General features: G+C 39.4%; 1 protein-coding gene across 2 annotated transcripts in view; it reads right to left on the bottom strand.

Moving 5' to 3' along the window:
• The window catches only part of ZNRF2 (zinc and ring finger 2), a 98,145-nt gene extending 77,760 nt beyond the window's left edge, over positions 1 to 20,385 (bottom strand). For both annotated transcript variants that reach the window (XM_079932013.1, XM_079932014.1), the window contains exon 1: positions 19,174 to 20,385. In XM_079932013.1, coding sequence (XP_079788139.1) covers positions 19,174 to 19,621 — 448 coding nt within the window. In that variant the 5' untranslated portion in view covers positions 19,622 to 20,385. The remainder of the gene's footprint in view (positions 1 to 19,173) is intronic.
• Between the last annotated feature and the right edge of the window lie 4,400 nt (positions 20,386 to 24,785).

Genomic DNA, 24,785 nt, shown 5'->3' with positions numbered 1-24,785 from the left:
TTTTGTTTCCAAACAATCTGTCCACTAGATTTCTTGAGGACAAAGTTGTTTTCACCTTTGCATTCTCAGTACCAGAAAGCCTACCAAGCCTATTGCAGCTGGTACTGAATATTTTTCGACTGAGTGAATAAGAAACAAAGAAAAATCAGATGCACAGACTGTGTATGATAATGAGAACAGTTTGAGTTTCCTCCATACTCAATTTTAAAGCCAGCTAACATACAAAAGAATATCTAAGTGCTGTGCTTTGGCTTATAAAAGTCCACTGTCACATTTTCATATATAGTGTAAGAAATACTTTTTTTCTAGTCCTTGCCACTTTATAAAACTACTTTCTTAGGAAAAAACCCTTAAGACATTAAGTATGTGGATACATAGCAAAAGCAAGAATAACGTCTATGGAGTGATAGACAATTTGGTCCCCAACGGACCTCAACTTTCTGTGGCAGAAGCTTGTCAGATTTCTCAAATTCCTCCAGAGCTCTTGACTCTCCGACAGAGGAAGATTGCTTTCAGAACACCAAGGAATAATGCTGACAGAACTAGTTCACCACCCCCTCTGAAAAAAGTGAAACCACCTCCTTCTCTGAACGAGCAACAACATGCCCCTTTCTATCATTAGGACTCTCTTTAGTGAACTAACCTACAAGAGGATACTCCTCTAGGCTGTTGTCCTAATCATTTGTTCTTATACAGCAAATTTAATTACCTTTTTGGAGTTTGTAATAATGGGAACTGTCTGCACTAGTATATTCAAATCCAAGACATGGACATAATTGTAATTGTTTTTATAAGCCTCATTATTCTTTAGTCTATCCTGGAAATTGAAGCCCAAGAGAATGAAAGATGAAGGTCATAAAACAAGTTTTTTGACCTCAAAGTAGAACTTTTCTCACCATAACCAATGACCCTTCCAAAAATATTTAATATATAAAAAGTGAATGCAGCTAAGCATGCCCCAGATTGCTTTTAGGAATTTTAGTCAGGCCCTTTTACTAGCTTTTTAAGAATACTCTTCTCCATAGGTACTAAAGGAATCCCTAGGCTGAGGTTCTGCCATCCTAATCACCTTTCTCAATCCATGTAGCTTAACACATGCATCATATAAAAAATGAGCAGATCCTCCTGTTCTCATCCTTGGTGAATACAGAATCCATATTCAAGACTTGGTACATCTGTCTCATTGTCACAACAGCCATAAGAACTCCTTTTTCTGGTTCTTCTTGCATAAGACTGGAATTTCTACAATCTAGCTGTTATTTTAGATTACAGTTAAGTTGCACACAAAACTTAGTATGATCTTTGACTCATTTATACTTCCTGGACTCATATATGAAAATGAAATACATACACAGAAAGAAAAGTATGTGTCTAGCCATTGTCTACTTAATTTTTAAAAGATTTAGACTAAACCAAAAACATAATAAATTCCCAACTCCTGCATCTTTGTTCAACCACTTCCCTACATTCCTTGGACAAGTTAAATTTCTCCCATGCTTAGAAATACTGATCCTAAAAAAACAAAGTTTCCTGAACTTTGTCCTTTTCCTGAGAATTGACAATTTGCAAATAAATTAACCACTATATCCCACTTTGATATAGTGTATACCATCTAAAACATTTAGTATCATTCAAAAACTTTGCCAATGGACAAAGTATAAGGATAAATAAATTTAAGCATTAATTTTAAAATTGTTTCTCTTTGAGATATTTATACACTTAAGTATTCTATTATAAATCTATCATTAGTTAAACACTTTGGGTGTTCTTAGGCTTAGTGTCCACACATTACGGTGTTACTGTACAGTATCTGATTAGGGAAGGAGTAGCGTGAAAGGGATAGAGAAAATGTGAGTGGCAAGACAGAATTTTATTAACCTTTACAATGTCTCCCATTTTTAACTTACTTTACAATTACCCCAAACCCTCAACATGAAAAAGTACGTGTTATATGACTCCATTTATATGAAGTTAAAGTACAGGCAAAACTAATCTATGATGATAGAAATAGGTAGTACTAATCAGCCTCTTGGAAGTAGTGTGGAAATGACTGAGAAGGAGCATAAGAGAACTTTTGGGGATGAAAAGAGTGTTCCCTACTTTGATAGTGTGTTGGTTACACAGTGTATTGTCAAAATATTTGTCAAAACTCTTCAAATGCACACTTAGGATCTGTGCATTCCAACATATGCAAAATTTAAAAAAAGGGGGAAAAGTAGTTGCTTCCTTTCCACAAAGAGGTCAGTTGCCAACAATAATAAAATTAGAGAAGGCTCAGGGAAAAAAAAAGGAGAAAAAAGACAGAAAAGAACATGGCAATTACCCAGCTTGACGAAAACAGGGTCCATGTTACAATTACTACTATCAGCACCGAGTATATAACAGAAGCTCAATAATTTGTTTTACACATAAAATTTCAAGTATTATAATAATAGAACTATATAAAAACATCAGAGAGCTTTACAAAAAAAGTCAAGAATTTAATCAGAGATGAAAAAAATTCACAGACCAATGGTTCTTAAATCAATTTAGGATGACAGACCCCTTTGAGAATCTGATGAAATCTATGGATTATTCCTACTGAAAAATGAACATAAACCACAAAATCTTGTATGTAATTTCAAAAGCTTTATGGGCCATCTGAAGTTTATCCATGAAATACTCTGGGACCTACTGACTGTAAGCAAAGAATCTCTGTAACTAGACAATTTCAATATTTAATTTAATATGAATAAAAATTGTTCAATAGACTACAACAGATGATCACTGCATTTTTTTCTTTTGTTCGTAGGTTTTTAAAATTTTACCAGCTCACTCATTTTTATTGTTTCACAGAAGATTTCAAAAATACTCATTTAACCATCTTTTAGATAAAGAATTCTTTATAACTTTCTTTTAGGTACAATAGCTATCTCAAAGTACTTTCTTTACAGTTCTAACTCAATCATTGTTCTTTCTCTCCTATTGGTAACATATTATATAACTAAAAATACTGCATTTTCCTTAAACAATAAGGATATTCAAGACTTATCATAGTGTGGCAGGCAGAATAATGGCCCTCCAAAGATGTCTACAGCCTTATCTCTGGAACCGTGCTAGGTTACATGGCAAAGTAGAATTAAGGTTGCAGATGGAATAAAGGTTGCTAATTATGTTCTTAAAATAGGGAGATTATTCTAGATTATCTAGCTAGGCCTAACTTAATCACAAGGGTCCTTAAAATGTGGAAGAGTGACGCAGAAGAGTCAAAACCAGGGAGCTGGCAGTATGAGAAAGACTTGGCCCAATGTTGCTCACTTTGAAGGTGGAGGAAGGGGTCATAAGCCAAAAAATGAAGGTGGTCTCTAGAAGCCAGAAAAGGCAAGTAACAGGTTCTCCCTTAGAACCTCCAGAATCAACCTGCTAACACTTTGCTTTGAGCCCCGTGAGACCTATTGTGTACCTCTGACCTCCATAACTGTAAGATAATAAATGTGTGGTTTTAAGTCACCATGCAGTCCCTGGTGGTCCAGTGACTAAGACTCCACGCTCCCAATGCAAGGGGCCTGGGTTCAATCCCGGTCAGGGAGCTAAATCCCACATACAGCAACTAAAGATCCCACAGGCTGCAACTAAGACCCAACGCAGCCAAATAAATAAATATTAAGTCACCATGCTTACGGTAACTTGTTACAGCATCCATAGGAAAATAACACACATGGTGAAACGAAAAAAAGCACTGAACTGATTCAGAGTCATTATGAACTAACTAATAACTTTTAAGTCATTATACCACTTAAAAGCCAAATTTCTTAACATCTCAGAGCTTCAGTCTTCTCATTTATAAACGGAGGAAATTATGTTCTCTGACTCTTGCAAAGTGTTACTCAAAGATATAGAGTACGTAAATATGCTTTTATAAACTATAAAATATCTACAGATATGATAGCAAAATTATACAAGATCAATATGAACATGATAACATTCATGCTATCATATTAAAATATATTCAATACATACACAACTAAGAGTTCTAGAAACAAAGCTTGATTAATATTTATTGGGGCTATTTATAATATGTGTTTTTCAAAGTTTTGTGCCAAAAAAAATCAGCATTTAAACTTCTAAAATATCTTTTCAGTGGTAAAGTTTTAAATAGGAAGAACTAAGTCTTCTACTACATACTTCTATATTCCATAAAGAACATACCACATAGCAATTTATAAAGATGCTATACATATAATAAATTATAATAGAGAAATTAATATTTATAGAATTATGTCACTTGGAGTTATGGACATTTCTAAATCATCTTTAATAAAACAGAAGAGGGATGATGTGGATAAATACCATCCACAGAATTTTTAAGAATTAGTGATTACTTTCGGACTTCTCCCATCATACTGCCACAATATTCTCCTCTTCTTCTTACTCTTAATTACTCTTTAAAGGAGTTCAAGTGTTCCAAAAAATGGGAAAGAGACAGCCAAGGGCCCATATAATTTAAATCTCTATTAAATTAGACCCAATATATCTAAGATATTTAAAAATCACCAAAAAATCTTGCCATTAATAAAGACCCTTTCTTCATTTATAGGAAGCAGTAGACTTTTAAGTACCATTTTAATAATTTAAATTCATAACCCTGCACCATTAGAATTGACACAATAAATCTAATTCATAAAAATTTAATCTTAGAAGTCAACAGCCTGGGAGGAAATATTTAAAACATATAAACAGCCAAAGACTAATCTGTAGAATATATAGTAAACTACAAATCAATATAAAATAGATGAACAACCCAACAGAAAAATGGGCAGTCACTGAGTAGGCAAGTCAAAAAATATACATGGCTAGTAATAAACACATGGAAAAATGCTCATTTTCACCAGCAATCAGGAAATGCAAATCAAAATTTTTCAAGTGAAATGGAAGAAAAAATAATAACATCTAACACCAGCAGAGCTATAGAAAATTTAGTACTGTCATACACTGGTGCAGAATATATTACTAATGCCTTTGAGGGGGGTTTCAATATCTATTAATAATTTTCAACCAGAAAATTCTACTTCTGGGAATCTGTTGTATGATAAAGAACCTGTCCGGTCTTGGTTCCTGGGTTCCTAACACAGAGCTTCTAAAACCCTTGGAATTTTCCCAGTGATAAGAGTGTTTTCATTATTCATTAGCCCCTTGGATGGCACCTGACTTTATGCTAATGAGATTATTCAGAATGGAGTTAATCATCAGAAAGACCAACCACTAGAGAAAAGGGATGGGGGCTTTGAGCCAGGTCAATCTCTGCAGAGGAGAAATGCAGGTGGCCTAGGGACCCCCAAAGAGTGCCTGACATCTGAAGTGAGGGCAGTCTTCTCAGGTCAGTGCCCTTAAACCTGTTGAGTCTGACACTAACTCCAGCTGGTTGGTGTCATTGTAGTATCCACCTGAGAAAAATCTGTACATATGTACATATTCATAAAGATGTTTATCCCAACACCGGAAAAGTATAAACATCCTAAATGCTTACCAATAGAAGAATGGTTAAATAAGCTACGGTTCGTGCATATTACGGAACAGTAAGTAGGTAGCAGTTAAAAAAAAAAGTTACATTTCCATGTCCTCCCACATAAAAACCTCTTAAACACATTAAAGAAAAAAAGCAGGGTTTACAAGAATATAGTATGACCACATATTGTTATTCTTAACAATAACAGCCTCCCTTGCAAAATCATATACAAAACTGGTTTTCTCTGTACTTGTAAGTGAATCTGTCAAAAACGTTAGGAAGTATACATACAAAAAATGATAACAGTGACATTTGGGGGGAGAATGAGATCACCAGAGGAGGACTGAAAGGGACTTACATTTCATCTGAACTGTCTAAATTTCACAGAAATGGATTCATATTTCTTCTGCAATTAAAAAAGAGAACTTGCAGTTAATGGCTAAGACTCTGCACTCCCAACGCAGGGGGCCCGGGTTCGATCCCTGGTCAGGGAATTAGATCCCGCATGCTGCAACTAAGAGTTAGCATGCCACACTAAGAGTTTGCATGCGGCAATTAAAGAACCCACATGCCGCAACTAAAAAGATGCCATGTGCTGCAATTAAGACCCAGCGCAGCCAAATAAATAAATAAATATTGGTTTTAAAAAAGGATGACTGCCTGAACATGTTTACCAGCCTCTGTTCAGTCCAAACATCCTAACTAAAATCATTATAAATGTATTTTTTAAGGGAATAAGCCTGTAAAAGGATGGAGTAAATAAATTAAAAAAAAAAAAAGCAATGCCATCCATTAGACTATAGAAAGAAAATAAATGAGTGGTAACTTTCACCACAGAACCAGGAAAGCAGAGTAGCAACCTAATCTACACCAAGCACGAGAATTTGCAGGCAGGCAGAAGAGGACAAAAAAGAGTAAGATTCACTGCAAGTCCATGTAAGAAGCAGTGAGAGCCCCCCAGTTGTCCTCCCTGACTTCAAACAACAGGTTTGAAGAGGGAAGTTTCTGGACTTGGGGACAACAGGAATAGCTAAAGGCAGAGGTACCTACTGATACTGAATATGAAGATTAAATGAAGTACCATATTGAGCATTAAGTCTCCCAACTTTCTTCTCAATCTGCTCCTAGAACACTGGTATAAAAAAGAATGTCGGGCTTCCCTGGTGGCGCAGCGGTTGAGAGTCCGCCTGCCGATGCAGGGGACGTGGGTTCGTGCCCCGGTCCGGGAGGGTCCCGCATGCCGCGGAGCGGGCTGGGCCCATGGGCCATGGCCTCTGAGCCTGCGCATCCGGAGCCTGTGCTCCGCGACGCGAGAGGCCACAGCAGTGAGAGGCCCGCGTACCACAAAAAAAAAAAAAAATGTCCTCCAGCTAAGAAAAGAGAAAAGCCATTTTGGAAAATATGACCAGCCAAGAGAAAAGACAGTAATTTACTATTCCTCAGAAAATGGCTCAGATAGATGACCTTACCTGCAGAGAGAGCTTCCAATCAGCTTTTCAGTGCCTTAAAGAATGAGTAACCAGCCAAAGACGATCAAACATTCGAAGAAAGAACCTAATGAATGACTGAAGCTAAACAAAGGGAAAATGCAACTGGCAAGAAACTGATCAAGAAGGAAAAAAAAAAGCATATGCATACACACGTACACAAAAACACATTTTAATATTCTTAGAAAAAGATACTGTACCCACAAAACAAAAATGGAATGTATGAAAAAATTCATTATAAAAAGAAAGCTTTTGGAAAGTAAAAAAGATTACAGAAACAAAAATTCACTAAAAGGTTAGAAATAAAGTTGGGGAAAATAATCCCCCCAAAAAGAGATTGAAAGAGATATTTTTTTTAAAAAAGAGAGAAAAGATAAAGCAAAAGATCACTCTAGGGCTTCCCTGGTGGCACAGTGGTTGAGAATCCGCCTGCCAATTCAGGGGACACGGGTTTGATCCCTGGTCCGGGAAGATCCCACATGCCACTGAGCAACTAAGCCTGTGCACCACAACTACTGAGCCTGCACACCACAACTACTGAGCCTGCGCTCTAGAGCCTGTGAGGCACAACTACTGAGCCCACGTGCCTAGAGCCCACGCTCTGCAACAAGAGATGCCACCGCGATGAGAAGTCCGTGCACCGCAACGAAGACCCAACACAGCCACAAATAAATTTATTTTTTTTAAAAAAAAGATCACTCTAAGTGTCCAACACTGAAATAATGAGAAAGGAAATTGGAAGAAGACATAATCACAGAAATAATTTTCTAAAAACTACCCAAAATGAAAGAGTTAGCAGATTGAAAGGGCCTGCCAGTATGCAGTGCAATGGATGAACACAGACATATCTTAAGGTATACAATAATGAAATTTTATAACCCTAGGGCTAAAGAAGATCCGAAATGCTTGGGGTGGGGGGTAGGGGGAGATGTTTCACACAAAGGATCAAAAACCAGAATGACATGGGTGTGCTCAACAGCAACACCAGAAGCCAGAAAACAACAGAGCAAATTTAAAACATTAAAATTCTGAGGAAAAATAATTTCCAACCTAGAATTCTATATCAAGTCAAACTGTCAATCAAGAGTGAGGGCAGAAATAAAATATTTTCTTTCAGACACTGAAGTCTTAATGTCTTTTACTTTACACACATTCTTTCTCAGTAAGACACAGAAGAGTGTTTTCTACTAAAAACAGTGTAATACATGAAGAAAGAAAAGACATGAGACCAAGGAACTAGGAGATTTAACCTGAGAGAAAAATGAAACTCCCAGAATGATAATGAACAGAGACCTCCCCCAATAACTAATTCAGAATGCGGTTGGTCAGAAGGCCCCAGAAGAGATTTAACAAGAACATGAAATTCACAGAATACATAGCTTATGAACAAATGTAAATATACAACTGAGGGAGGGTTTGGCGACTACATGCAAAACTAAACAAAAATTTTTTTTAAATTGTACAGGAAAAGAAAAGCAGCCGTGAACAGGATGCTGAATTAGTAGAAGTTAATTACTAAGATACAGAATAAGTAACATTTAAAATACAACAAATGCAGGTAGTTCATCTAACTTGATTCACATCTGCAAATAACTAAGGAAATTATCTACCCTACACACTTCTTATGAGACGCAAATGAGTTAGTGCTTGTGAAATCACTTTCCAAATCCATAAATTAATACATAAAAGTAATAGTATTAGTTCTATGTTTAAAAAGACACTAAAAGTGGTCTATAATATTAAATATTCTTCATTTACATTTTTTCTTAAGGAAACTAATGACATCCCTCCGAAGAACTCTTTAAGTGGCAAGATGGTGGAAAGAGTGAAACATGGGAGTTACTAAGGAACTGAGATTTCAAGGTGACCAGATGTACTTTTTGAAGACATGTTATAATAGACGGGAAATTTGAAAAATTCCAAATCAAGACCTTAGAGATCTCAGACCAGAGCATGTCAAAAGACCAGCAAAGCAGTATATTCCTTTATCAAATGCCATGTCAACCAGGTTGCCTGAGATGCAGTAAATCATACAACATAAAAATGCTAAGTTTCTCAGATACTTCCCTGGAGAAGTAGCATACACTTAACAAAAGGACTGACCTGCCTTAACTTCTCACCAACCATCTCCCCCAACCATCTCCAACCACCCACAAAACATATTCAGACTGATCAAGAATGTTTTGTAGCACAGTCAAATGGTTATGAAAAAAAGAGCTATTATTAAGCACAGCATAATTTTATTTCTAAGACAACTTTATGATTGTCCCCATTTGTATAGTCCACATTATACCTATTTTCTTTGGCTCAAAAATTCAGTTTACACATACCTACTTTACACAAATAAAAACATAACACTTCTCTCTGGAGAAATAAGTTTTTATATATGATGTAAATAAACAATAATTTTGGTGATCATTAGCCTTGTTATCAAATACAAAATGTATCTTTAGAACACTGAATATTTACGAAGTTTTTACCATCTGACTAACACAGTAAATGCACTGTAAAACTTAATTCAGACATTCAGGGGAGATTCGTGGAAACAGAGACATATAGAAAAATTAAAACTAAAATTTTGGATTTTTTTTTACAAAATCTGAGAAGTTGAAAAGAGTAAAGGACATGGTCTTCCTGAAGAGGATGAGAATGAGAAGAGGGATGTGAGTCTTGAATGTCTTCATTTTTGATGGAGGTTCAAATGTTAGTTTAAAATAATGATATACCTTATACAGATTACTTTAAGCCTCACAATACCACAAAACAAGATTTTTATCCTGATTTTAGAGATGAAAAAACTAAGGTAAGGAGGGATTAAATAACTTGCTTAAGGTCACACAGTATGGATGGACTTAATCCAGGCAGCCTGACTTGAAAACCCAAACTCTTCCCCATAATAACAGAACACCGCCTGCACATACAGAGAGAGCATTCCATCTCCTACACTTCGGTGACTGATTTATGGATAGGCACAGAACTCAAATCAGAGTCCTTCTGCTGGAGCTGGAGGGAAATATACCCTTCAGGCCACTCAGATAACATGTGGATGGAAGTAAGGGTGAGCCTTCAGGCCATCAGCTTAAAGAAGGCCTAATAATCAATACAAGAGGATAAAACTAGGTAACAAGTAAAAGGAAACCAGGGTGTGGATGTGCACGCACACACACAGAATTGCTCAATTTCAGCTCCACGGACCCTGGTTCCCGAACTTGTTCCTTTGATTCTGTGGGCTATTTTAGGATCCTTTCTAATAATTTGAGACAATATACTGTTTTTCCATTTAATGCTATTTTGCATTGTATATCTATCATGTGCAGTTGAAAAAGTCTTCAGAGTCTCTGACTACAATGTAATATTCCTAGTTAATACTAGAGCCGTGCAGCATTGGTGATATAGTGGTGTGCACAGCTGCCTTCCTAGTTGACACCAGAAATAACAAAAGGGTAGCAAGAACAACAACAGTAAATTTACCACCTAAAAATTTACCACCGCTACACTTTAAAATAACTCCCAGGTTAAAGAAAAAAATCTAAATGTAGTTAATATAATTATTCCTCAACAGAGCTGACTTAAAATGAAAAAAGTATACTTAATGACAATGAAAATACTAAATGTCTAAAGCTGTGGGAAGTAACTGTATGTATTGAAGAGTAATCATAGCCTTAAATGCTTTTATTATTTAAAAAAAAGAAAAATAAATGAACTAAGAAGCTAAGAGAAAATAAAATTAACTACAAAATGAGAAAGAAACTAAAAGATAAAACAACTAATGAAATAAAAATCAATAATAAAAATAGTAACACTTATTGTTCAAACCAAGACCTGGCTCTTTCAAACAAATTACATGTAACAACCCACTATATATATATATATATATATATATATATATATATATATATATATATACACACACACACACACACACACACACACCACACACACAGATATATATATGGTTTCTTTGTTCTTTTTCTCAGCTCACATGTATACAAATAGGATAAATTAATGAACTATCACGGACTACTCACAATTCAAGCAAAAATTAGGAATTTATTAAATTCCTAATGGTCAAAATTTACTAAATTCAAATGATGCAATGTACTTACTCTTTTTTTTGATATACTAAATTTCTTTATTGTAAAAATAAAAAAGAGAGAGAGAGAGAGGGAGCACACACACACACTGAATAAAATAATGGTTCTGACAGCTATTACTCGAAATGCACCTACCAATATGCACTTGTTAAGTACCAAAAACCTCATTTGAGTTTTCATGGGAAGAAAAAAAAAATGATATGGATAGTCCTAAAAATTATACCTTGCTTGAAGAAGCTGCCCCTTCTAAAGGGCAATTTCAGCAATAAAGATCAAATGCCTTGAACAAATGCATATCTTTGGTTCTAACGATTCCTTGTCTCTGATAAATTTCTAAGAACTGGAGAAATATAACAATTTGCATGCCAGGATTTTGACAGCAATAGTACGTTTAACAGTACCACCAAACTGCAAACTAACTGCAGTTGACCACTGAACAACACAAGTTTGAACTGTGGGAGTCAAATTATCCATGGACTTTCCTCAATATAGTAAATACTGCAGTACACCATCTGCAGTTGGTTGACCCCCCACACCTAACCGTGGATGTGGAGGAATGGCGATTTCAGAGGGGGGTACAAATGAAAATGGACTGCCCAGAGCACCTGTACCCTTAACCCACACGTTGTTCAAGGGTTGGCTAATCCTTCACTCCTCTGCATCTAATCCAGTTGGTTCCATCTTCAAAGAATCGGATATCTAGAGTCTGGCAACTCTTCACCAACGCCAGTGCCGCCACCCTGTCCAAGCCATTGTTATCTCTTGCCAAGAGTTTTTGCATCTTTGCTCGACTCTTGGTCTCTAGGGTCTACTCCCACACAGCGGCCAGAGCAATCCTTTAAGAGCCTAAGTCAGGTTACGTCAATCTTCTCAAAAAAACTCTCTAATGCTTCCCCATCTCTAAAACAAAACTCTAAAAACCAGGTCAATGGTTATGAGGCATTTCATGAGACTGCCCCACCCCACTCCTCTCATCTTCTACCACCCTCTGCACTCCAACTACACTGGTTTCATAGCTGTCCCCAGAACACATCAGGAACATTCATTACAATCACACCTTTGTACCTTTCTAGTTACTGTTCTTCTGCCTGGGTTTGCTTCTCCCCTAGAGATCCTTCATGGCTTACTCCCTAAGTCTCTGCTTGAATGTCACCTTATCAGAGAGGTTATCCCTAAAACCCTATTTAAAATAGGGACAAATCTCCACCCCACAATCTCCATCTACCTTTCCACTCCATTTTCTCCATCACATTCTACGCCCTCTGACACACTATATATCTTACTTGTTTGTTTACTGTCTCCCCCAAGCAGAATATAAGGCTCATGAAAGCACGGAGCTTTCTTCACTTCTAAATCCTCAGGACAGTGCAAGGCAAAGTAGGTCTTCATTAAATATTTATTGAATGAATTCTGGAGTAGCAGGCAGTCATTAAAAATAATGCTGTAAAAAAAAATGATAGAAGAAACTGATGAAGTAGAAAGAGCATTTTATCAAGGAATATGTAACCCATGGATCAAAGAAGAAATCACAAGGGAAATTAGAAAATATTTTTAACTGAATGTTAACAAAACACTTCAAAATTTGTGGCATTCAGCTAAAGCCAATTCTTGGAGGGAAATCTGTAGTTTTAAAATCTTTTATTAGAACATCAGTAAGGTTTAAAATCAAAAGAATATACAAGAATGACTTTCAAATTTTCTATCTAAGACATATATATGGAAAAAACAGACATCAGCAATTTATTCTGGTTATTTCTCATGGTAATATTACAAATGATTTGCAATTGCTTATATGTGCCTTTCTGTATTTTCCACATTTTAGTTTTGTCTAATGAACACATTATTTTAATAAAAAACATTTTAAACCACTTCTTTTCCTTGTGCTTTAATTGTAATCGCTGGCCTCCTACTCTGCCTGTATCTTAAAATTCTTGCTCCCCAGTGTTCCATGCTTGCTCCTCAATTTACATCCATCCCTCAGTATCCTACCCACTGTTCAGCTTCACTTATGATCTGCAAACTGACCATTTCTCAATTTTTCGTAATGTCCTAAATTAGAGACTTACAGTTCCAATTGTTTAAAAGATGCTTCTAGATGGAAATCCTCAAAATTTAACAAGCCTAAAAGGACTCATTATCATTTCCTAAAACTTGTTCTTTTCTTTATTTTTAATATTGGTTAATGACAACACTACACACCCCCGTTCTCAATTCTATCAGTTGTATATTAGAAATCTCAAATCCTCTTCCTCACCTATGCCATGATTTCAATTTAGGCATCTTCCACCAATTATATTCTAATAGAGTCCTAGCTTAGCTTCCTGCTACCACTCTCCCACTCCTAACAAGCAATTTAATCATCATCAGGGCAATTGTATACAGCTTTGAAGGCTGCCATCATATAAACTATGATTGTAATGGTGCCCCTGGCCTGATCATGATACCACCCTGCTTTAAAACTCAGTTAAGTAAAACAAACTTGTAGCACTGTAAAATCCTTCAACAACTGGTTCAAGGCTATTCTTCTAGCTTCATGTTCTCATCTATCATTCCTCTTTGCACCCTACAATCCAGACACACAACTTTTCAACATTCTGTATCAAAGCCAAGGCTTTTGTGGATTCTTCTTTAGTCTGTACTGTCCTCCCTGCAGAAAACTTCTAAATCCTTCAAAACACAGTTCAAATGTTATCTTCCTCTGTGAGGTATTCTTAGACTGCTCTAGTATTGATACCTCAACAAAGTATTTTGTTAACAGTCCTACTTATTATAGCACCTGTTACAAGTGTATAATCATCTCAAATTCAACTGAGAGCTGAGCAAGAACAGCCAGAAGCCCCATGTTTGTACCCCTGACAACTACAATGCCCAGCCCCTAGGAGGGGCTCGATTCATGTTTACTTAAACAACCCTTAGCACCTACAATATTACAACTTCTTCAAAGTAAATAAATAATGAGTTCAAAAATATGGTTAGAACAATTGTATGTTTAGCTGGTCAACCTAAGTCTATAATCAGTGTGGCCACACGTGATCCCTGCCTCCTGATATTTACACCTTTCTGTCATTCCCTCCCCCTTGAGTATGAGCAGGACCTGTGACTTGTTTATAACCAATGGAATGCAGCAAAGGCAATGGGCTGTGTGTGATTACATGTACATATTTACATAAGACTGTAGCACCAGCCCATCTTGCTAGTCTCTCCTTTGCTGGCTTTGAAGAAGCAAGTTGGCAAGAGCTTAACAACCATGATGAAATGAACTCTGCCAGCCACCTGAGGGAGGGAGCTTGAAAGCAGACCCTTCCCCAGCCCAGACTCTAGATAAACAACCCAGTCCTGGCCAATACCTTGATTGCAGTCTTGCCGAGGACCCAAACTAAGCTGCACCCAGACTCCTAACCCATGGAAACTGTGAGATCATAAAGATGTGTTGCTTTAGGCAGCTAAATTTGTAGTAATTTAATAAGCAGCATAGAAAACTATCCGCAACTGAATACTATCAAACCTAAGGTATTTCTGAACACTTTTTTTCATACAAAGGGCATGTTTGCCCCAATTTCTAAACACTTAAATAAACGTAGAACAAATTTAATTCATTAATAACACCAGTCAAGTACATACATGCAAAATTAAAACATTTAGGAGGTACTGTGCTACAAAAAGCAGTTCCTATACTTCTTTTTTAACTCATTTGCTAAAATACCCGGTTGTACATATACCCAGTATATACAGTAAGTATAACATTAAGGCAATTCTTACAAAAACAAGTTAAATAATAAACTGAAAAAAACTGGTATCTAATTAGTGGTATTGGCAACCAGAAAATAAATAAGAACCTACTTACTTGTTACCAGGCAAAGCAATCAAATTGGAGGCAGACGGAGGACTTGCTGTAGACACTACCTGTGAGTAAAACAACAGAGCTCTTTCTGGCTACGTGGACAGCAAGGCATCAAAAGTACTTAAGTCAGGCAGCTCTCATATCAGATAATGCCCAGTGCAACACAAACCACTCCTCCCTCTGGCACACCTTCCACCTTGCAGTCAAGAAAACTCAAAATACTCCCAAAGCAAAGACTTCCACGGCAGAGTCCACACCTTAGCATAACAAAGCATACAACACAAGGTATCTCCCTAGAGTGTTTAAAGATTCTGTGAGATTACAAGTGAGAAACATTAACCATCAGAGTTCCTGTGGGCTGCTTTTTTGTGTGTGGGGCGGGGGGAGGGTGACGGGATAGTGGTTAGAAGAGTCATTTTTCTTAAGAAGAAGCAGACATTTCTCTTCTACCACCCCATAAAAGCCTTCAATTGAATAAAAGAACATTCAGGAATAGAAAGTAGATTAATCACAATATCCCCAGTTCAAACATTTTAGCACTAGATACTAGTAAGAAGTAGTAACTGAGTACAATTCAATAGTTAATTAATGGAGATAATCTAACACCTGAAAACCCACATCCATCTTGAAGATTAAGAGAAATAAGTCTGCCAAAAGTACAAATTTTATTTAACATATTGTTTTAAGTGATAACCTAAACTCCTTCAATAAAAGGAAGCATGTTTCCTAAGTAACAGGAGGCACCTGAATTACAATCAGACGACTGAAATACTCATAGGCACAACACGCCCAAAGAAACTCAAGCCAATCAATTAGGAGGAGGCCAAAAGCAACCCAGTACCATCAGTAAATTGTCTAGATTAATTCATTTCACCTTTTTACTTCCAAACTCATGGATGTAAGAGAAGCCCACATGGTTTCTCTAGAAATGAACTCCATTGACTGGTACAATTTTATAGTCCAATTTACCTCTGCCATCCTTGCTGGATCATTAAACACTATTTTACCACGCATATAATTGATTTTATGAACATTTAGCAACTTGATAGTGGAAAAAATGTAGACACACAATAGAGCCAAAGAAATCCTCTCTAAGATACCACCAAGTCTTTTAAATATTAGACTATTCCCTTAAAGACCTGTTTTAGAACAAACGTGATAAAGAAAAGGCTTTTGTTCACTGTAATAGTATTAAACTCAGCACTCTGAAAAGAATAACAAAAAGAAGAAAAACCTACTTGACCTAAAAACTCCTACATGTTTTATAATCATATTCTGATATACAATAATTCAGTCCTAAGAAGTTCTAGGAAATCTCTGTAAACTGAAATATGTGAATTAAGCACCTCTCTTCTGGTTCTCTAGAGGGAACTAAATAAGAGCGAATATAGCCAAAATACACGTCCCAAAGAGAGAAAAACATAAACCAACACAGAAAACCTCATTTAATTTGGTAATTCATTATGACGGAACTAGTAACAATTCAACTTGTCAGACTTCTAAATTTTTTTTTAGAAAGTGGTATTGTTTAGGTTTTCCTTTTCTATAAATTACATGACACCCTCTAAAGAAAGATAATTTTGAATCTTATTAGCACCATATTTCCCTATTAGGAGACAGTAACAATACAAACCTCAATTAAAATAAGTTTTATAAACTTACAGAAATAACTTCCCACTAATTTAGAAATATCCCTTTTCTCAATTTTCAGATGGAGTTACTTTATAATGCCCAAACATCTGTACAACTTGTAACTGAATAAACACATTAACTCTATAATAGATAACTAAAAAATTAACTCAACACGGAGTATAATAAAGCCTAGGTTTTAAAATAATAAGATTCATCACCTGGTTCCCTAAATCTCAGAATGATGACAAACATGCTTCTACTAAGTTTCCCTAATGAGCCCATCCACTGAAATACAGGTAAAAATCTCATTAAAGCAAATGCTGCTGGAAAGGTGCTTTTTCACCTAAGTGTATTCCATCTTCCGGTCTTAACTAGGATTTAAGGTACGCACTTTGATCTGTTCCCATCATTTAATAAGAAAAAGTAATTTGTGATCCTCTTCCAAACTTTCTCAACTGGGGTTCCTCATCTGAATTACCAAACACAAGATTATGTGAATGACTGTTTTCTTAAATTTCCTAAGAAAGATATATAACTAGAAACATTCTAAATGCACAGGAGAAAAAAATTAATTAATTGCATACAATAGATGCCTTAAGACATTAGGGCTCCATTCTCTAGAGACTTGGTTAAGAAAGGCTGCCACAGTTCTCAGTGTCACTGTGCTTCCACCAGGCCCCAGTCATCCTAACCCCCAAAATACTAAAAGGACTAAGTGCACAAATCTAGGAATTTAGATAAGAAAAAAGATAAACGCTTTACTTCTCCAACTTTCAGCAACTAGGTCTTCTTCATTTGCTCTTACTATGAATTAATAGCACAGGTGTCAACTATTTGCCCCTGCTCTGAATGAAACATATTTAAGAAAATAAACCCATACAAATATACTCTTTGTTAAAAGAAATTATCAGCGCTATAAAAAAAACTGAATTAAGACACTCCATCAGTATACCAAAGAAACAAAAACTACTAATTTAACAAACCCTTTCCTATTCCCCCTTCTTTAGCAAGCTTCTAAATATACATAACTGCTAAATGCAAATTTTAATCTTAAAAAGATAATCATTTTTTAAAAACCAGCTTATTAGCCTTTATTCTTGCACTAATCTTCCATTCTCAAGAAACTGTCTTTTGTTATTCTTCGATGTGGTGACTACAGTACCTTCAGCTGTGTTAATTATGAATCACAAATCACAGTATGGTCAGCACTAATTCTTTTTCTCAAAAACAAAAATTTTTTTTAAGGGCCAATCTTAGGAAAAGTCAATATTTTTAGTTACACAGCAGAAATCACTTTAATAACAATTAATTAAAGTAAGGTGACTAGAAAGTTGTTCTACATTTTGAATATACAAACCAGTATTAAGAAGATGGAAAAAACTAGACATGTCATTCCCATTTTTAATTTATGCAAAGGGGAATGCTGATAGTACAGAACAGAGCAGTTAAATTACATTATTGAATATTCCACTTTACCAACCACCTACTCAAATTTCTCACATTTATAAGCACATGAGTAAAAGGGGTACAGAAATGGAAATGATGGTGTTTTCACTATTCATCTGTGCTCAACTGTGAATGCAGATAATATGATACATAACGCAATGATATGGAAACGTTTATCTTCTATAGTCTGCATCTCTAGCCAGAGTTAACTTCTACTTCTTTTCATGAACTGGGAAGCGAGGGTGTCTTAATTCATTTATCATTAACCGTTTTGACAAAAAGTTCATAAGCATAAAACATAACTGAAGAGGTAGAATTTGTTTTCCTCAGATCAGGGGCACCCTTACCCCTCTGTTTCTACATAAACACATATCGTTTAACTACTAAAATTTCCATTTTTCAGTGTCTTTCCCTGAACTCTAGTGAACATGGCTTTTCAAAAGCACCTAGGGCTTTTACTGCATCTTGCAAGCAGAGTTATGATAATTAATCTCCTTAAGAAACTGTTTTCAATTTTTTAATGCTCTGTCCAAATTAAGCAGGACTCATATTAACCATTATCTAAAGTAGCAGTTTACTGGGGTTTAAAAATATACATTTCATTAACACATTCATCCAATTAAAGTGTACGCAACAGGTGGGACTATTTACACAGATATAAGAATTACAGTTTTATATATTAACAGTCACTCCAAAGACGATAACTCCCTTCTTCTTCAAATACTCATCTGTTCATTTCAGACTCTGACTTTTGGCCTTTAAAAACTGCTCACCACTCGAGTCACCAGATAGAACTACATTTAGCAACGGGTCTTCTCCTGACTTCCTGCTACTAAAACCCACAAGCACCAGGGCTGTTGCGTCGGTTTGTTTTAAAAACACTATTTGCTCCCTTCACCTCCGGGGGGCAAACAAGGTCCTTCTGGACTAAGGAGCCGCGAAGAGGTGAGGGTGCACTTTGTGTTAAAAACAAACAAACAAACACAAGGGTCGCGCGGCAGCGGCGCTGCAGGGGTTAAGAGGCGATCTCTCTCTCTCTCTCCCCCCCCCCCCCAAGAGGGGTGACCCGGCCCGGCAGAGCGGCGAACCCCCGGCGCCCAAGCTGAAGGAGAAAAGGAGAAGGGTAAAAATAAGCGCAGCCGCGGCCCACGTGCCGCCCGCGGGAGCCAAGGAGGGAAGGGGCCATACCTCCAAACATGTGCGGCGAGAGGTGAGCTGGTAAGGAGCCGATCACCAGGCGTGGGCCGCCGGGACCCCCGCCCGCCGGCCGGTCCCTGCCGCCGCCGCCGCCGTCCTCGGGGCTGCTGTGAACCGAGTCCTGGGAGCCGTACGGGCCGCTGCTGCTGTTGGGGATGCTGAAGGTGGACTGCGCCGCGCGGGCCCCCGCCGCCACGGTCCCCACGGCCCCGCCTAGGGAGCGGCTGCGTGGGGCCGCCGAGGCCGCCGCGGCGCCACCGGAGGCGCTGGGCTGGTGCGCGCCGGACACCTGAGCCGGAAACCTCCCGGCGGCCGCGGCTCGCGCCCCGCCGCCCGCAGTCCCGTTGGCCCCTCCGCTGCTGCTGGAAGGTAAATCCGAGCCCGAGTACGCGCGGGTGCGGCCGTTAGCAGCGGCCGGGCCGCTCTGCTTGGCGCCCATGTCCGCCCTGTCCCGGGCCGGGCCCGCGCGCAGCGCCCGGAGCGCCGGGAGGTGGGGAGCGAGCGCGTGAGCGAGAGGGCAGGGTCGAGGCGCCGAGGCCGGCGCAGACAGAAGCCCGCACGTCCAGGGCCGCAGCCCGGCGCCCCGAAGGGCGGTCTGCGCCCGGCGCGCTCTTCTCGGGGTTGGCGGGCGAGACCTGCTGCCTGACGGGGCGCGGGAGACGAGGAGAGACGGAGAGGAAGGAGGTCCCGGCTCCCGTGGGCGCCGCTCGCTGGCTCCAGCGGGAGGGGCGGCTCAGGTGGCTGAGCGGCTGCCGCTGCTTTCGGTTCTAGTGCGCCGCGACGGGCCGCTGCCGCTCTCTGCCGCCGCCGCGCTCTGCGCCGAGAGCCTCGGCACCGCCTCCTCCCGGGCGGCCGCCGCTACCGCCGCCATCCTCCTGCTCCCACGGCGGCTCGCGGGTGAGTGGGAGGCGCCCGCCCAGACTCAGCCAAGGCCACCTTCCCTCCTCCCCCAGCCACCCAGCTGTTATTAACGGAGAAGGAGGAAAACCGGGTGGCGCGTGAGGGGAGGACGCCGGAGGGGAGGGAGGAGCGGCGCGTGCTTCCCGGCAACCGTCACCGCGCTCCCCCGGTGAAGGAGGGGCGGGGGTGGGGGGGGAGGTGGGACAAGAAGGTAGGGGTGCCCAGGAGGGGAGGAGGTTCAGCGGCCCTCTCACCGGAAGGCGGAGAAACTGCGCTGCTCCGGGATGCGCCAGGGCCGGAGTGTTTGGGTCGCGCGCGGTGACCCCGCCCCCTGGCGCCGCCCAGCGGATTGGCTCCCGCCAGCCTGGCCCCGCCTCCCCCAGCCGCGGCCTTCCCGCTTCGGCCTTGTCTCGCCTAGGTGCCTTGGTGTGGTAGGTGCTGCCACCCGCGGAATCGGTGATGGACAGGTCGCTGGCCCCGCCCTCTCATGCAGGGCGCGCGCCCTCTCCAGCGCAGGGCCTACGCCGATTGGAGGGACTGAGCCCCTCGGAGCGCCAACCAGAAGGCGGCCCCTCCTGCCGCACGTGGCCCTCGGACGCCGGACCTGACCGTGGGTCTACTTCAGCTTTTTCCAGCTGGGGCTGGGAATGGCTTGGTCCTGCGTCCCGAGTCATTTAGTTTGTGTGGGTGTCAACTTCCTCCTTGGTGTTACTCCGAGTGTGTCGTTTAAATAAAACAGAAGCTCACCAATGCTGATAATAAAAGACTGAAAACAAAAGAAAGAACAGAGGAGGCATAAGCCAACTTGATCTGAATTAGATCTATCCCATTTAAACACTCTGAGTGTGGAGAAAGCACAGAGTTGATAGAACTAAGGAAACTCCAGCCTGATCTTCAGTTGTAGGGCAAAAACTGTGGCACAGAGAAAGCACCCGATTCAGGAGACCTGGGGTCTAGGTCTGGGACCAAAACTAAGTTACGTGTAATAAGCAAATTATTTCACCTTTTTGAACTTTAGTTTCCTTACCTGGGATCTTGGTATCAAATCTCGAGGGTACCTGCTGTTTTAAAATCCTGTAATTTCTCTAAAATGGCAATTAATAAAATTCTCACTCCATTCATAACTGTAATGTGGTGTCTTGGTAGCAAAGCATGGTCTGGATACCCAGTGGACAGCCTGCCCTGACCCTCCCATTTTTTAAATGCCTAAAAGTGTCCTCTGTATGAAAATAATTGCAACGGGTGTTTTTTGTACAAAGTGCAGACGTAAATACTTTGTCGTTTTTCCATATTTGTAATGAGTCATTTATGTAATCATTTTTATCAAGCTTTGTAATGATTTTTATCACTCTTTGAGGTATGAGAATCAAGTTTTTAAACAGAAGTGAAGGATATATGTATAGATATTGATGTATTGTGTGTGTGTGTGTGTGTGTGTGTATATATGTATACACACACAAAGCTACTCAATTCAAATCTAACATTCTTTCATCTTGGGTATGAGCTTACTGAAACCAACATTTACTTGGTAAGCAAAGAAAAGTTTGAAATGCCAAAGTGTTACCAGAATGACAAGCTCTCATTTAAGAAGGCATCTAGTGATTTGATCCGATTTAACTTTTATTGAATGAGGCCTTGGGTGCAGAACTGTGGTTCAGCAGGAATTTGTCACCAATATGGCAAGAACTTACTGTTAATAGAGAAAAGTAATAAACTATGATTTTTAAAAAGGAGTAAAAGACTTTTGCAAGTCTCTGAGGAGCTAACAACTGATAAAGAGTTTCATACTCATCATTATATACTCTATCATGTATAAAATTTTATACATCATTTATACATTATGCATTTTAAAAGTTTAGATAACTATAATATGGAATAACCCCCATTTATTAGTTAAAACTATTCAATGGAAATCTTTAACTCTGTGACTCTTACTCATATCCAGATTTAGTTATACTTTGCTTCATCACATCCAAACCTATATTTTTAAGTGATTTTTACCCAGACATTAATTACACCTGAAAAGCACTCAACATTTATTCATTTATTCCTACCTAGGAAAAAAATCCCCTTATAGTGCCAGGTTTCCAGCATTCACACCACTCACAACAGTTGGAATTTTACATTTGTTTGATTATTGATGTCCGTTCCTCACAAGACTGTAAGTTCCATGAGGGCATGGAAAGTGTGGCTTTTTGGCTCACCGTTGCAGTGCTTGGCACGCAGTAACCTCTAGGTAAGTATTTGTTGAATAAATGAGTAGTGAGAAGGCCATTTACAGGCTGAACATTGGATACAGAGGATAAAAATTGGAGTTGGATAAAAATTCATTCAGCTCATAGATATGTGCTTTGTTTTCTTCAGTGCCGGGGACGGCATCTTAGTCAAGGCAGGCTAAGCCACGCAGTGGAAACAAGCCCCTCAGCCTCAGGGTCTTGATGGAATGAAAGCACGTTACAAGTTTACTTGGTACACCCTCTCATCTCCCTCCGAACAGTTCCCCACTTAAGTGGCAATCCTGGGTGTCTCTTCTCCAAGCGGTGACTCAGGGACCCAGGCTCTTATCTAGTGCTAACCAGGCCCCTGGGTCCCTCACAGAGTCTGTCACTAGATCCTGTGCACCTGGCTGGCCAGAGAAAAGGGGCAGATATTGGAAGAAGTTTTGGCCAAGCCTGGAAGGGTTTGCATCCCTCTGCCCACTATCCATGTTGGCAGAAATCGGTCACATAGGCAAACCTACCTGCAAAGGGGTCAGAAAATGTGGTTTTGTGTGTGTGTCCAGGAAGAGAAAGAAAAAAATTTTGGCAAGCACATAGCAAGCGTGTCTTTGCCACACACACGAACAATTGTCTGGCTATCAAGTATCTAAGCTAAATATGCAATCTTAGTAAAACATTTTACAATAAACAAAGTTACATGAAAAAATTCAAGTGTCAGTTCCTGTTATTAAGCCATCAAAATGTCATAAAGAAAAATTTTTTGTGTCTGTGTGGATCAGCTAAATTCCTTCTGCTTTAAACTGTGTATCTAGAAACACCATCTAGCACAACTGATTAGTTTCAAACCAGAACATCATGTTAAAATGTGGTTATGCAAAGAAAATAAAAACACTAATTCAAAAAGATTAAAAAAAAGTGGTCATCATCTTGATTAAATTCCCTCTCCATATGGATCTCCCCTGTCACCCCACTCTTAACGCCATCGTCACAGGCTAACTTCAGTATTCCTACTCAGTGCTGTGTTCATAATCCCTTCACAGCACTGATCTTCACAGCACGACTGTATTATTATTATTGATCTTCTGGCTGTCATTAAACAACACTGTCCATGATAGGCCTCACATCTGTACCCCCAGCATCTAACACAGTGCCTGGGACCTATGATGGTACAATAAGTGATCTGTGAATGAATGAATGAATGAATAAAGGAGTGAATGAATATTCCAGCTTCAGTGATTGTTTCCTGAAGGTTGCACATGACCTAATCTTCCTTGACATTTCCCCTGTGGCAGATGCCCCTTCTGTTTCCTCTCTGGGTGGGACTTTTTGTTTCTTTCACCTCGAGGATTCTGGAGTTATGAAACTGGCCTGCTATGTTCTCTCCTTGGCCCTCTTTCCTCTCTCCTCTGTCTCTCTCCAAACAGGAATCCACATTAAACTGTCACTGTGTTTTCTTGTCAGCCAAACAGTTCTGACTTCATTTAAAATTTGTAGCTTCTTTATTCTACCCTCTACCAGTTCTTCAAAAATTAAAAGTGCTGCTTCATCCAAATCAGTATACATGTATAGAACTGAACAAAGTTTTATGAGGTCATACCCATGCTACGTGGGATGCACTCCAGTTTCTAGTCTATTCCATTTCACTTTTGTAAAATGCTGGTTACTACCTGCTGAACTGACTTCATAAGCCACTAATGGGTTGTAATCTGCAGTTTGACAGACGATGGTCTAAATCAGTGCTTTGCAAACTTTAGTGCATGAAAGAATCAACTGGAGACCTTGTTAAAACAGACTGCTGGGCCCTACCCTCAATGATCCTCCTTCCTTAGGTCAGGGTTGGACCTTGAGAACGTGCATTCTAACAAGCAGCCCAGTGATGCTGCTGCCACAAGACGTCTGACCATCTTTGGAGAAGTACTGGTCTAAATGACACTCTCCTGTACATAATCAGAACTGTTGTTTTAATGTCTCAGAGACCAGAGCCCCAGCTCTTTAAAATTTCTAGTATTTGAAGCTTTTTTATGTTTTGTTTTTCTTCCTCCTGACAGGGTTAAATGATGATATTTGACCACAGACTTTAGGGGTTCACAATTAGTTTGTATGGTTAAAGCACTTCATGTTGACAAATTTGGTGACCAGAAACCCACACTGGAACAGATAAGCTAGTTGTGGGATCCTCAATAAAAATACCTGCCCAGTCATTTCACTGTTATCTAGTTGAATTGCAATTGGAGTGAGTCTCTTCCCTTTGGCATTTACTCTTTTTTGTGTTTATCTTTCCTCTGTTGCCCACTCTTTTAAAGCTGTGATGGATCAGGCCTTTGACATGTAGGACAGCAGATCTGCACCGGGCAGAAGACCTGTCACACCCCTTAATCTGCTCAGTTAGGCCCATAGCCTCCCAACCATGCTGTCATGCAGTCAGCACCGGCCCTACACTGTCTGCTAAAGTCTCTGCCATCCCACTTTCCTCTCATTATAGTA

This window comes from Stenella coeruleoalba (genome assembly GCF_951394435.1).
Source record: "Stenella coeruleoalba genome assembly, chromosome: 9".
NCBI classification, from domain to species: Eukaryota; Metazoa; Chordata; class Mammalia; order Artiodactyla; family Delphinidae; genus Stenella; species Stenella coeruleoalba.
The sequence above is the reverse complement of the archived record's forward strand: the minus strand, read 5'-3'. Positions and strand labels throughout refer to the sequence as shown.